The 14,725-nt window shown below is 37.8% G+C and overlaps 1 protein-coding gene across 1 annotated transcript; it reads left to right on the forward strand.

The window, feature by feature from the left end:
• Window positions 1-3,601: 3,601 nt before the first annotated feature.
• LOC122660805 (SRSF protein kinase 1-like) lies at window positions 3,602-11,534 on the forward strand. The gene is made up of 4 exons (XM_043856040.1): window positions 3,602-3,863; window positions 4,901-5,680; window positions 10,912-10,959; window positions 11,038-11,534. The coding sequence occupies exons 1-4, from the start codon at window positions 3,684-3,686 to the stop codon at window positions 11,344-11,346; spliced, it is 1,317 nt and encodes a 438-aa protein (XP_043711975.1). The 5' UTR covers window positions 3,602-3,683; the 3' UTR covers window positions 11,347-11,534.
• The last annotated feature ends 3,191 nt before the right edge of the window (window positions 11,535-14,725 follow it).

Genomic DNA, 14,725 nt, shown 5'->3' on the forward strand with positions numbered 1-14,725 from the left:
ATCGATTCAATCCCGAGATCACAACACCCACCAACTCTGGCCGATACATGACCCGATCCATTAAAAAACGATTTTGGGGGGTTTTTTTGGGCCTGTAAACGGATCTGATGTAATCGGATTTGGATAGTGCCTAGTCGAATACGGATACCTCTAAACGGATTCGGATGGATTCGGATGCGGATCGAATTCGGATTTTTGACCATTCGTTTACACCTCTGCCTTGTGTAACATGAACCTTCCTCCCCCTAGTGGATACAATTCACTCTCAGTCCATAGTTTTAGATGATGATTTTCTTCTCCTCATATTTTTGAACTTGTTGAATCTTCAAAAACCCTCAAGATCGCTATTTACTTAATTTTTTAAAATTAAGTATTCGGATTCGGATTATTTTTCGGATATCTCTAATCGAAAACGGATGCTCCTAAACGGATACGGATGCGGATCAAATTTGAATTTTCAGTTATCCATTTACAGCCCTAGGTTTTTTGATCGATTTGGACTGATCCGATCTCGATCCGAAAAGGTTTCGGCCATGACCAATTCCGAGTTCGATACCTGGATTTTGAACCTTGCGCTCGATAGCTTCAATAGTTCACTGAAAGCCTTTGGTGTAATGAACTGCAAGCCCTTCAAAAAGAAAGGGTTGGTTGCAGGCATCGACGGTGAAGAAGGTTACTGGGCTGATGGGGGTTAGGGTGAGTCTTTCTCCACAACTGGACGCCCGACTCTAGACAAAGTTGTGGGGGTTACCACTATATCCTCTTTTGATACGAATGACGACCGATGGATCTGTCAAAACGAAAACAAAGCATTTTAGGACAGCATCGAATCCTGCAGCTGACTTCTTGTTGTGCTCGTCTGACTACGAGCCTAATCTATGCTATTACTTGGTTTGGTTTTGAATTTTAAAGGCCAATTAATTTGTTGGTCAGTTTTGATCTAGACCAAAATGAGCTAAGAGCCTCGATCAACCTTACCAACAACTGACGGAGATGAACCAATTAATGTCCCATTTCCTCATGATAAGCAACCAAAATGGCAAATTTGTATTAATTTTTAGGCTATGTTTGGAAACTAAGAAAAAAAAAAAAAACATAATAAAACAAAAATTTTAATAACACAATCATTGATTTATGTGTCTATCTTTCTTTTCAAATTCAAGTTTTTTTGTTTTTTGTTTTCTTAGCATCTAAACATAGCCTAATAGTTGATTTTGATATTGGAATTTACTCGCATGAACTCACTGTGACACATACAATTTTCCATAAAATCCTTCATATACAAGAAAAAATAAATATAGAAAGCTATCTTGGAGCACAGATCATAAATTATAAGAAAACCTTTCTACCAAAAAAAAAGAAAACCTTTTTTTTTCGGTAGAGTAAGAAAACCTATTTTGTTCTAGGGTAAAGACTACACACCACCACCCAATGTTGCTATCGCTCCTACCCAACCAATGGGTATACAACAATAATACCTCACAATTCCTTAACAATTCGTATACAGCGGGGTCCGCATGACTAAGAAGGTAAGAGAATGTCAAAGACGAGAGAGAGCATGTATTACTAGGGGTGTCAATGAATAGCCAAAATCCGTTTCAGTATCCGTGTCCATATTTGTTTAGCACTATCCGAATCCGACCTAAAACTAAATGGATGTGGATACGGATAGGCTATAGTTATCCGAAAAGCTATATTTACATATAAACGGATAAAATATCCGATCCGTATCCGTTTAGCACTATCCGAATCCATCCGATAGCTAATCGGATGCGGATGCGGATATAGCACTATCTGAGCCGAATCCGATCCGTTTACAACCCTATGTATTACTGATAGTGTGTATGCCATTTTCTCTTTATTTTATTTTTTTGGTAAATTACATTTTTTTTTTTTTTTTGGTAAATTACATTTGAGTTACCTAATGTTTAAAGAAATTATACTTGAGATATCTTACGTTTGATTTATTACATTTGAGGTGCCTTAAATTTCATAAATATTTGCTACATTTGGTATGCATTCTTGGAATGCAATTCTAGGTTGATATCACATTTTCGAGCAACAAAAACAACTATTTTTTATCATCCGAAAATGCAAAATTAACTTGAAATTCATACCAAACACAGCCATTGTGTTTTAGTTTCTTGCATATATATCACAACCTACCTCCCTTTCTCTCTAATGAAGAGGAATGAAACACACCACCAACTCTCTGTCACCATATTCTTTGTCATCATCAAATGATATATGGTCAGTATGCAATAAAATTTTGAGGTTGTATTTTGAAGTCTAATGACATGTGTGCTTTGAGAATTGGGATCTCTTACAATTTCAAAAATGTGAATTCATGGGCAAACCATTGATTCTTGAAGCTTTTATGTTTTTTTTTGGTTTAATTGCTTGCAGGTTTTAACTTTGAAGCACTGCCATGTCTTTTCTTGAATTTGGTAATGAGGTAGTTTAAACTTTTGAATTTGATTGATCTTTTTATTACTGTTTTTTGTTATTTTGTTAGAGAAAGAGAGACAGAGAGAAAGAGAGAGGGTGATGTAGAGGGTGGCAATTGGCTCTATTGGGTGAGGCGGTAGGGGGTGGAGAGCTGTTGACATTGTGGAGCACACCAATGAAATACAACAAAATAATATCTTATATTGAAAGACAAGTAGGTCATTTCAGCTCCCATGTGAGGGATTATAGGGGAATTGGAGGGTGTCAGAATTGTAGGAGATAAAAATTCCATTTCATGTGAGGAGAAAACAAAAGATAAACATAGAAGCCAAAAACCTTTTTCTTATGAAAGAATTCTTCAAATATAAGTATATGAAACGTGAGGTACTCGAGACGTAATTTTTATAAAGATTAGGTAATCAAGATTTATTTACTTTTATTTTATTAATTAATTATCATTATTTTTTTTTTGTTTTACGTGGTTATTTGAAAGTTCTTAGGAATTCTATACGTGAGACGACACGAAAAAGTATTGACATATCATTTTCATTTTACTTAAAAGAGTATTTCCTAACCACTAAGCCAACTTTTAACCAATAGAAGTCCTAAGTCTTAACCACTAAAGTTGTCCTATAGGATGCATGGGTTGAGGTATCGGTGTTGGATCTATCGGATCAGCGAGATCGTATTGGTATCGGTTGAGACCGATATTGATACTTGATCGATCCTGTATCGAATATCTCGGTATTTATTTTTAATGAAAAATAAAGATAAAATTCATCAATCTAAACCGATACTAGTCATTCTGGATTGGTACCAGCAAAAATCGATACCGATACCGATACCTCAAACCCTGATAAGGATGCGTATGTTAGCATAAAGGGTTAAAGAGGACGCAACCACGTCTACCTTCGTGGTTGCCTTGGGGAAAGGCAAAGAAGACTCAGAAGTCTCTCTCGAATCACTCATTCACTCTTTCTATTTTCTATTTCTTTTTTTTTTTCCTTTTTTGGTTAAAGAAAAAAAAGAAGCCTAAAGAACCAAGTAGAAGGCCACAAATGCCGGCCTTCTTCTCAACTGGAATTTCAAACTCTCTCTTATCATCCAAATATAACAAACAAAGACAACAAGAAGAACAAAGGAAGGAAGAAAGAGAGAGAGATTGAATCGAAAAAAATTTGAAGTGATAGCGAAACTGAGGTAGAGATAAGAGGAGAAGATTTTGGATAGCTGTAATGTCGTGTTCTTCATCATCAGGGGAAGAAGAAGATGAGGGAATCGATGCTTACAGGAAAGGTGGATATCATGCTGTGAGAGTTGGAGATCCGTTCTCTGGTGGTCGATACATCGCTCAAAGGAAGCTTGGTTGGGGCAATTTCTCCACTGTTTGGCTCGCTTACGATACCCAATGCTCTGTAGGTTCTTCTTTTTTTTTTTTCAAAAAATCTCTGCTTTTAATGAGATTTTCTATATTTTGATTTTTTCCTTTAGTAACTATAATTTTATTGGATGTTGCTGTTAGATTAATGGAAAAATCGTACACTACCATTTATTAATTTTCTTTGTTAATCTCATACTTTCATCCATTTTCATGTCTACGATCACATTTTTTCTTATCTTCGTTTTTCATGTCATCTCGATCTTCTATTGCTTCTTATGTTTTCAATTCTGAGTCTGCTGAATTTGTTTTTTCAGTTACTAGATTTTCCTTAATGGACTGTTTCAGGTGGATTCTCTGTATCTATTTGGATTTCAGAACTCTTTGTTCTTTGTTCGTTGTTCATTTCATTATGTTTTTCTAGATGATTGCTTTTTTGATATTCTCTTTTATTTTGGGGTTGTTCTGTGAGTTTTGCTGCTTCCGCCTCTGGTTAGAATTTGTTCTTCATTTGACGTTTTCATTCCTGCTTTTTATTTATCAAATCTTACTTGCATTGCTTGGATGACTGCCGGCTGGGACAACTTTTCGATCTAGGCCTGACTGAACATTTATGAGAATTCCTATAAATTGTGGTACCAGATCGCTTCGAAAGCCGCTTGGTTTGGTTAATCCATTGGGATTTGTTTCATTTTCTTTTAATCTTTGTATGGAATAACATGTCTCGAATGGGGTTTCTGCCCTCTGTTTTTGATCTGCTTATTATTTGTTTGGGTTTTCTGTTCCTAAACTACTACTCTCCCTGAATCTTTTCAATGGAAAATGTTGTATTTTTTTTGTACTTTTAACTTCAATTTTAAACTTGTTTTATCACCTGAGATTTTTTTCCTAATTTTTGTTTTATTCAAACATCTATAGATGGCATCTCTCTGGTAATTTTGCCATTTCCTTTTTTTTTTGGGAGTCTTGTTTTGCCTGTTTCAATTTTTCACAACTTATGTCAATTTTGTGGGAATTTCTTCCTCCGTTTCCCATTTCCTATGGAATCTGATAGTTGCTTCATTTGTTTTGCAGAGATTTGTAGCTCTTAAGATCCAGAAAAGTGCTGCTCAATTTGCTCAAGCTGCTCTCCATGAGATCGAAGTCCTCTCCACAATAGCTAGCGGTGACCCCTCTAATTCCAAAGGCATTGTTCGACTAATTGACCACTTCAAGCATGTGGGCCCAAATGGGCAGCACCTATGTATGGTTCTTGAGTTTCTTGGTGACAGTTTGCTTCGGTTGACAAGATATAACCATTATAATGGTCTTGAATTGAACAAGGTTAGGGAGGTCTGCAGATGGATTTTGCATGGTCTGGATTACTTGCATAGGGAACTCAATATAATCCACACAGACCTAAAACTTGAAAATGTTCTTCTTGTCTCCACCATTGATCCTGCCAAAGACCCTGTTCGGTCTGGGTTAACTCCAATCCTCGAGAGGCCCGAGTGTAATCCTAATGGCGGGGCCATGATGAATTTTGATGAGAAAAAACTGAAGAGGAAGGCAAAGAGGGCAGTGGCAAAAATTTCAGGAAGGAGAGATTCAGTGGGTGGTGCTATAAAGGATGAGAGGGGCTTGAATGGGATTGATTTTAAGTGCAAGATTGTGGATTTTGGAAATGCATGTTGGGTTGATAAACAATTCACAGAAGATATTCAAACAAGGCAGTATCGGGCGCCTGAGGTCATTCTTGGATCTGGATATTCCTTCCCTGTTGATATATGGTCTTTTGCTTGCATTGCCTTTGAGCTTGCTACTGGCGACATGCTGTTTGCTCCTAAGAGTGGCCAAGGGTATAGTGAGGATGAGGTGAGATTTTCTTGTCTTTGATCTCGCAGGGGTATTGTTTTTTGCACTCATGGCTATAGGAATTGTATGCAAAGACAAAAAGTATTAGTGATGTTAGAGCACATATTGGGCACTTGCCATTCCCAAAAAATGAGATGCATTTGGAGAAAGATAAATAAGTTCTTTCTTTAAAATAAAGTCAATAAAAAGATTTAACAGAGTATGAATCTTAGCTTGGACTGTGAGTTATATAATTTAAATGCGGCATCTATGTTTTAATCAAAGGCAAATTTGTATTAAGGCATATTAGGATGTTTCTTCCTAGGATTCCTTTAATTTTTAACATCATCTGTTAGCCCTGTTGAATTACAAAGGTAGTGCCACATGAGTATGTCGTGAGCAGGTTGTGTGTAGGTTACATGTCCTTTTTTTTTTTCCATTTGATCGGTCTGTAGGTTACATGTCCTTTAAACTTTTTTCTTAAGGCTAGGATTCCTCCTGAAGGACTAATTAACACCGTTAAAAGATGTTGCACATGATTTACAGAAAATAATATTTAAATGAGTGAGGAATTCATTTACCTTTTCTCGTCCCCAGTTGGCAAATCTGTTGTGTAACTGTGGACACACATTAGGAGACTAGTTGGTTATGTGTTCCATATTTCCTTTGATGATTTGATGGGGTTGGTCGGAAATGCCAAAGATAATACGAATGTAAAGGCATTGGAAGAAAATGGAACCAGACAAAAGTAGTCATTTACTTAGCCTATTGCTCATATTATACTGAACATGGAAATTGTTTTTAAGTTTTGATTGGTTTACTAATTGTTTTAGTAAGTGGGTTTGCCCTCACAATTGAGTGTAGAGGGAAGTTGACGTTGTCCATAGAGATTTTGGTGGATCAGGGGCAACGTTGTGCTCCTGTTTGTTCTGAAGAAGGGAGAAGGTGAAATGCCCTCTATTTTTCTTATGATGATGGGGGATTTCTTCAAGCTTATGCATCTCCTTTGCTATCATCTTTTGAACATTGGTTGATGAGTTATGAGTTTGTAAGGTCATTTATTAAAGTTACATGGAATTTGAAGTTGGTTATGGAGGATGATATAGTTCTGGATGGTGGTAGAGAAACTTCATAGGAGCAAAACAGAAGAGAAACAAAGAGGAAAGTGAGAAGGATGGCTAGGCTAGGTTTTCTTGAAATCACATAAGTAGATCCTACTGTCTAGAGATTGGATTGGAACATCAGGCCAGTATGGTAGTCATCATTGTTGCAGAAATTCCATATTTACTTAGTGTAGCAAATAGAGATATTCCATATTTACTTGGTATCATGCATGACTTCGAATAGAGCTGATTGGAGGGCAAGGATCCATGTAGCCAACCCCATTTAGTTGGGATAAGGCTATGTTGTTGTTGTTATTGTTGTGCTGGTTAAGGATTGTTGAAGTACTGTTCATGTGACACTGTTTACATGAACAGTGATTTGGTTGATATGTGTATCTTCTATTTTCCTAGTCCTAATTGGAGTCCTAGTTTCTAATTATGTCAAGTCCTAATTCTACTGTGAGTTGTTAGTCTTAGTTTCAGTTTGAGTTGTTAGTTCTAGTTCTTTGCCTATTGTAACTTGGAATCCTATCATGGATTAGGAATTCCTAATTTGATGAGGAGTTCCCTTTCTATTATAATTTGAGATTATAAATACAAGCATTATGAGGGAGACTGATTTTTAGCAGTTCTCTCCTCTTCCTCATCTTCTTCTCTTTCTCTCTTCTTCCTCAATTCTCGGTTCTGGTTTTCTTCATCTATACTCTCTAACATGGTATCAAAGCTAGGCAACCAGTGATTGATTCTCTCCAAGATTGCTGTTTTGAGAGTCGATTTTAAATTCTGGTTTGAAGAAGGAAACCCTAGTTCATAGAGGAAGAAGAGGAATTAGGGTTTCACATCTGGTTTCGATGACAATGAAATAGTGTCTGAAGATCATACGAAGTTGGGTGTGCATCGATTCATCGAATCGGCTGCTATTAATTTCTCTGAAGAACTAATGTTGTGCTCCATTGATATGTATTTGCTGCTCTATTCATTGCTATTCGCTATTGCAAGTTACGATTTATTTCCTTCTATGGATTTTGCTATTTCGATCTCTTGTCATTACTCGATTTCTTCTTGAATCAGCAATTTTATGCTGCTCTGTTTGTGGCAGTAATAGTCGATCAATAGAATCGAGTTGATCCTGTTAGTTGCATCTTCTTTCTTCCCACGGCTTGGGGTACCATTACCTCTCTTGGAGGCGACCCAGTATACTGAGTTTTAGGTCGAAACTCAAAGGGAGTTGTGAGATATGTCCTTGAAATCAGACCTGAAACCATAACTACCGCTTTATCTGGTTTCAGGAATTTTTTGTAACCTTACCTTTGTTATTCAACTTTTTGTTGCTTGCATTCAAGATGGCATTGTGTTGCGATTCTCCACCAAAAATTTCAGGGTGATTGGCGGTCGAATGAAGAAGTTCTCTCGATATACGCTGGTTCCAGTTCTCTGCCTTCTCCTTTCTATCAAGAGGTAGGAGATGACTCCCCCTTACATGTCTTTATCTAATTTCTGTGATTCCATATATGCCCCTCCTTTTACCCTTAATTCAAACATATCCTTTAGTTATTGTCCCTTCCTAGTTTGTCCCCTTACAATAATTTTAATTCCCATCATGTCCCATTGCCTCTTTAACTACCAAATTGACCCCTTGCAAATTCTGGTTTGTTACCAGATTGTCACTTCTCAATTTGGCCTTTATGCATATATATATATATATATATATATATATATATATATATATATATATATATATATATATATATATATATATATATATGGATGGATTTCATTTAAATTACAATTCTGCCATTCCCCTATTTGACTACCCAATTGACCCTTGAAAATTCTGGTTTATTACCAGTTTGCCCTTTGGCTTGGTTTGTATTTAAAAGTGGATTTCCACCAACTTACAACCATGCCATCCTTTTTTTTCAACACCGTTCTCTTTCAATAATTCTAATTCCCTTCATATCCCATACCTTTGGTATTTACCCATAACACTTTTGGAAACTTCTAGTAAATTACAATTTTGCCATTCCTTCATTTTTTCATTCCCATAGCACATTTGGAGAATTCTGGAAGTTTATACTTTTGCACTATCTCTGACATAATCTCCGTTATTTGTCCACGTGTACTACTACACGTGAGAGGGGGGGATTATGTACAATACACCTGCAGACATTGCAGAACGCAAAACTTGCAGGAACATTGGTGTAAAACATAGAAGATCAGTTTTCTCCACCATTGCCATTGGGTATCCTTCGTTATTGGGTTGAGTTTGCCGTAAGGAGGAGATTGAAGTATTGAAGATATTTGGTTGTTGCCTATTTGAGGACTTTCAGTTGGGTTGATACAATGTTTTTCCGCTGCCTAATTCAGCTCGTTTCCGCTACTTGCTGCTCTAGTTATTTAACTTCAAAATTTTATGTCATTATGACAATCTGAGATTCATCACTGGTTAGCTATTGAAGATCGTTAAAAGCTGCCTTTTTTTGGAAGAAATTCTAGTCCCGGTTTGCTGATCATGTCTGTCCAGGTTTTGAAGATCAATTATTTCAAGTTCTTGAAGGTTTATTTGGGAGCTACATTCATCTGTCAAGCTAGATTCTGTTGCAACTTAGTTTCTTCTCATTTTGTTCAAGTTGGGCATTAATACCTTGTATGCGCCAATTTGAGGGGGAGTGTTTGCATTATTATGGAGTTCTTTTTTTTCCCTTTTAGTTCAAGCTGGATCTTCTTTCTTTACTTATTTGTATAATCCAGCTTGAGGAGGAGTGTTGAAGTACTGTTCATGTGACACTGTTCACGTGAACAGTGATTTGGTTGATATGTGTATCTTCTATTTTCTTAGTCGTAGTTGGAATCCTAGTTTCTAATTATGTCAAGTCCTAATTCTACTGTGAGTTGTTAGTCTTAGTTTCAGTTTGAGTTGTTAGTTCTAGTTCTTTTCCTGTTGTAACTTGGAATCCTTCATGATTAGGAATTTCTAATCTGATTAGGAGTTCCCCTTTCTATTGTAATTTGAGATTATAAATACAAGCATTATGAGGGAGACTGATTTTTAACCGTTCTCTCCTCTTCCTCATCTTCTTCTCTTTCTCTCTTCTTCCTCCATTCTCGGTTCTGATTTTCTTCATCTGTACTCTCTAACAAGGATTTATTAGATTACTTGGTTAAATTGGATTAGCATGATATGAAGATTCACAATATCTTGCGTCATTAAAATTATATTGGTTCTTCCTTTATGATGTTGGTGTAAGCCATTTTGTTATGCATTCAAATTCACCAAATCTGTATGCTCTAGTTCATATTCATTAAGAGAACATGAAAGAGTAAAGCCATATAATTAGCATAGTTGTCAAGGCGTCCTGGTGCCATGGCCGACTTGGGTGCCTTGGTCGCCTAAGCGGGCGCCTCGGACACCTTGATCGCCTTATTGGTGTCGCTTTGATTTTGGCCGCTCTCCAATGCCTAGGGCCGCCTAGACGCCGTGACAACTATGATAATTAGTGATATGTTACAAGGATATTATTACAGTGGACGAGCCTTGGCGCAACGGTTAAGTTGTACTATTGCAACCTGTTTGTTGTAGGTTCAAAACTTGGAAACAGCCTCTCCTGCGAAGCAGGGGGTAAGGCTGCGTACATTTTCCCCTCCCAGACCCTGTAGTAGCGGGAGCCTCATGCACAAGGATATGGTTACATGTTGTCTAGCTCAAAACATTATGAACTGTAAAGTTTTGTCACTTCTGCCCAAATTTCTTGGACTGGGGTTTCATTGGTTTTTGTCTTCCAGTTTATCCCATAAAATGACTTCAAATGTATTTTTTGGACCCTATGTGTGCACATGCATGTCATGTCATTGGCTCTTCTTTCGACTATGATAATCTTTGTAACTACTCCTAAAAATATTTTTCGATGAAACAAGTTTCTAGCAGAACATGATTACTTATAACAAGATTCTTATAGAATTTTACCTGGTCTTAATATATTAATGGTCCCAGTGCAATAGTCTTTAACTTCTAATTATATATAATAAATACTCGATGTGTAGCCAAAATGAGTTAGTTGTGTTAGTTTTCCTTAGTTTTCCTAAATGAGTGTTTTAATTTTCGCAATACTTATCCTCCTTACATTAAGCCTATTGTTGGTGGGCTTTCAGGATCACCTGGCTCTGATGATGGAACTTCTTGGAAAGATGCCTCGGAAGGTGAGCAAATGATTTATTTTTGCAATTCCTGCACAATACCATCTAATAATTCCATTTGTTCCATGCTTGTAAGAGCAGATAGCTATTGCTGGATCTCGTTCAAAGGACTACTTTGACAGACATGGAGATCTGAAGAGGATCCGGAGACTGAAATACTGGCCACTAGATCGACTTCTGACCGAGAAGTACAAATTTCCCCATTCTGAGGCCCAGGAATTTGCCGAGTTTCTTTGCCCTCTTTTCAATTTGGCACCAGAGAATCGACCAACTGCAGAACAGTGCTTACAGCACCCATGGCTTAATATAAAAAATTCAACAGATCGTGTCGAAGGAAAAGAATCTAGTATGGAAAAGTTGGCAGTTGGGGTGAACAAGCTTCAGATTTAGCGGTTAAAGGCTTTGGCATGTTCCTCCTTTCGAAATTCCTCCTCCACTGCATGGGTATTGTTTATGATCTAATTTTTGTCTTGTAAAGTTTCAATAAGATTCAATTTTTTGATTGATTAAAGGTGTAAAATAGTTAATATTGTGAGGGCAACTTGGATTCAATGAAACACAGGAAGCTGACCCACTAATGGACATTTATGGCCATTATATCTGCAGATGTTAGCCTTTGTATATGGATGGTGTGTAGATTTGAGAAAATAGGAGGTAAGAGTTTGACAGAGAGGTGACTCCACTGCCAATATTTGTGCCTATTTGGACTTTGGATTGTCAAGAAACCCAAATTGCTTTCAAAAACCAGATTTGCAAATTGGAAATAATTGGAGTTTGAATCCAAACTTCTGTCAAAACCTGATTTACATTGTTTCAGGTGGTGCAGGTTTGCAATGGACCTGGCTCCTGTCCAGCTGTGGCGGGAACTGGACGGTCCGCGCTAGGAAACCACCCCAAAAATAGGGGTGATGGTCATTTCACATGTGGGGCCCAATTGGGACCCACCTATGAAATGATCATCCCAACCCTGTTTATTTTTTTTGGAGACAGGAGGGGTATCCGACTTTAGGCCAACTAAATCCCCCCTGGGCTCGTACATGACCCCCGCATCACGCACGAACCGGGAGCTTCTGGGCCTTAGTGAGCCTCAGGCGGGTGGCCCCAAGAAATTATGCAGCGGCGAAGGTTTGATCACAAGACCTCGCTTCATGAGGCGGAGTCTCATGTCCCCTCCAAGCCAGCTGCGCTAACCCCTTGGGGTTTCCCACCCCTGTTTTTGCTATCGTTTAGCAGGACTGGACGCTCCAGCTCTCGTCATGGCTCGATAGAATCCTTTTCCGTTAGAAATAGTGTGAGTTGGTTTTTGACCTACCCTAACCCTCTCTTCTTGGGTTGGGTGAGGCATCTGGGACTTTAGATGTGGATTTAAAAACAACAATTTCTAATATATGATTGGGTGGGCTTTTAGAGAAATATCTGGTTTCACACCTTCGCTCCGCAAAACAATGTAAGAGTGATGTGGGTGATCTGTGAAGACAGGAAGTGGCGTGTCATTTCGGAGACAACGTTTCACTTTCTATTACACTTACTTTGTCTTGGAATTCTAACTAGTGTGGCCTACGTCAGCATTCCCATGTGTCTATGATGCAGGCATAGAGGCAACAGTGGAGGGCGTGGAAGCCCAGCTCCACTACTCAAAGATCTTTGAAGATCTGAGAGAAAAAGAGCCCAATGTGGCTAATTGGATGTTAATTTGGTGTTGATTGCAATCAAGGATTGATTGACTGATGTACTGTTAATGGCAATCAAGGATCCTTGCTTGGCTGATTTGGTCTGATTGCAATCAATGATCGATTGACTGATTTATAGTTGATTGCAATCAAGGATCCTTGATTGGCTGATTTGATATGATTGCAATCAAGGATTGGTTGGCTGATTTACAGCTGATTCCCTTCTAATCCTATCTTTAATTAGTTCTTTTACCTAGTGTGCTATGTTTTTATTTAGTATGTTCTTATTTTAGAAAATCTCAATCTTAGGTTTGAGGATTGAAATTGGGCTTTGAGAATCCTATAAAATGATCTATTGTAATAAGGAAAGGTAGAATTATTGAGTAATTAATACTTTTGGTCCCCATTGGAGTGTTTCCAAGGAACTTGCGAGTTCCATTTTTCAGTGTGTTCAAGTGTTAATCTCCTCCCTTCCCTTGTTCGATCCTACCCTTGGCACAAGGCTGCTAGGGATGTAAATGAATAGCCGAAATCTGTTTCCGTATCCGTGTTCATATCCGTTTAGCATTATCCGAATCCGTCCGAAAGCTAAACGGATACGGATACTAATAGACTATAGCTATCTGAAAAGCTATATTTACATGTAAATGGATAAAATATCAAATCCGTATCCGTGTCCGTATCCGTTTAGCACTATCCGAATCCATCCGAAAGCTAATCGGATGCGGATGCGGATGCGGATATAGCACTATCCGAGCCGAATCCGATCCGTTTACATCCCTAAAGGCTGCTCCAGTCTATGTCTTTTCTCCTTTAAATAGGGGTGCAAAACTATCTTTTCACAAAAAGACCTTTTCACAAAAAGAGGAGAGAGATAGACTCATGGGAGTGCTGGAGTAGGCTACACTCCCGAACAGAGTTCTGTGTTTTTTTATCTCGTTGAGGGCTCATTCATCTTTTCGATCTAAAGTGTTCCAGGAATTTTTTTGTCTCCTTAAACAAAAACCAGACCAGTTTTATAGCTTTAGACCGAAATGGCAAATCAAACCAAAACCAATCCTTCCTGGCTCCGGCCGGACAACAGTAAAACCGGCAAATAAAGTTGAAACAGAGAAAGGCAACCAAGGCATGATCGATCACATAATAGCCGAGTGGAATTCATGATTCCAGAGTGAGTGCATTCCACTTTCTCCCTTGGGCCCTTCATTTTCAGGTTTTCATATTTCATTTTTCTTTTATTTTTTTCAAGTAATAATATTAACTTTTCTCTGTTAAAGTCGCAACTTTGATGGCTTTATGACTCTTAGGTTTTTCTTTTATGATGGATTGTCTTCTTCTACTCCTTTTTCATGCTTCGTCGGTTGGGGTTTGATAAAGACCAAGATTTTTATCCTCTCTTACTCAAAACTTTACATGGGAAGTTTTTTGGGTTTTGATTTAGGTGAGTGCGCGCACCTGCTTCACATGCAATCTCTCTTTTTTATTCGGAAAATAAAAGATTTTTGGATTCATTTACGAGCTTCTATTTCTTCCTTAGAGTGTTGTAATTAAAGTTGGATAAGTTATAACTTTATGTCAAGGATAAAGTTTTTTTCCACCCATAAAAGATGTTTCACCCACCATTATAGGGTTCATAAACCCCTCCTAGGATTTTTGCACCCAAAAGCATAAAAAAAAACCCCTCCTAAGGTTTAGTATTTTAATTGTCTTTGTTTTATTTTTGGGAAATTTACACTTATTGGAAAATTCTGCAAACTTCCCCTGAAGTTCACAAACATTAACACATGCCCCCATTCCGTTAGTTTATGACTAACAATGTTAAAATTAAGAGAAAAATTGACCAAATTGCCCTCATCTTCCCCAAATCGTTTCCCTTATTGTTATTCTTGAAGAATCCTAACCTGCAACTGAAACCCTCTTCACCCATTCACTGCCTCTTCTCCTTCTTCTTCTAAAACCTAATCGAATTTCAGGGCAGACAACTTGGGCATCGTAACTCTCTGATATATTGGCCATTAGGATCAAACCAGGACCTTCTTCCCTTGTTTGCTTCAGCAGCAGCGCACATTCCTGAACAATGACATTGGAGTTACTTTTTA

The sequence above is a fragment of the Telopea speciosissima genome, chromosome 5 (assembly GCF_018873765.1).
Source record: "Telopea speciosissima isolate NSW1024214 ecotype Mountain lineage chromosome 5, Tspe_v1, whole genome shotgun sequence".
NCBI lineage: Eukaryota > Viridiplantae > Streptophyta > Magnoliopsida > Proteales > Proteaceae > Telopea > Telopea speciosissima.

Bases quoted from the DNA above. Each gene is read 5' to 3' on its own strand.
- LOC122660805 (XM_043856040.1), top strand. From the start codon at position 3,684: ATGTCGTGTTCTTCATCATCAGGGGAAGAAGAAGATGAGGGAATCGAT. The intron at 5,681-10,911 runs GTGAGATTTTCT...GTGGGCTTTCAG, and splicing joins AAGGGTATAGTGAGGATGAG to GATCACCTGGCTCTGATGAT. The intron at 10,960-11,037 runs GTGAGCAAATGA...TTGTAAGAGCAG, and splicing joins TTGGAAAGATGCCTCGGAAG to ATAGCTATTGCTGGATCTCG.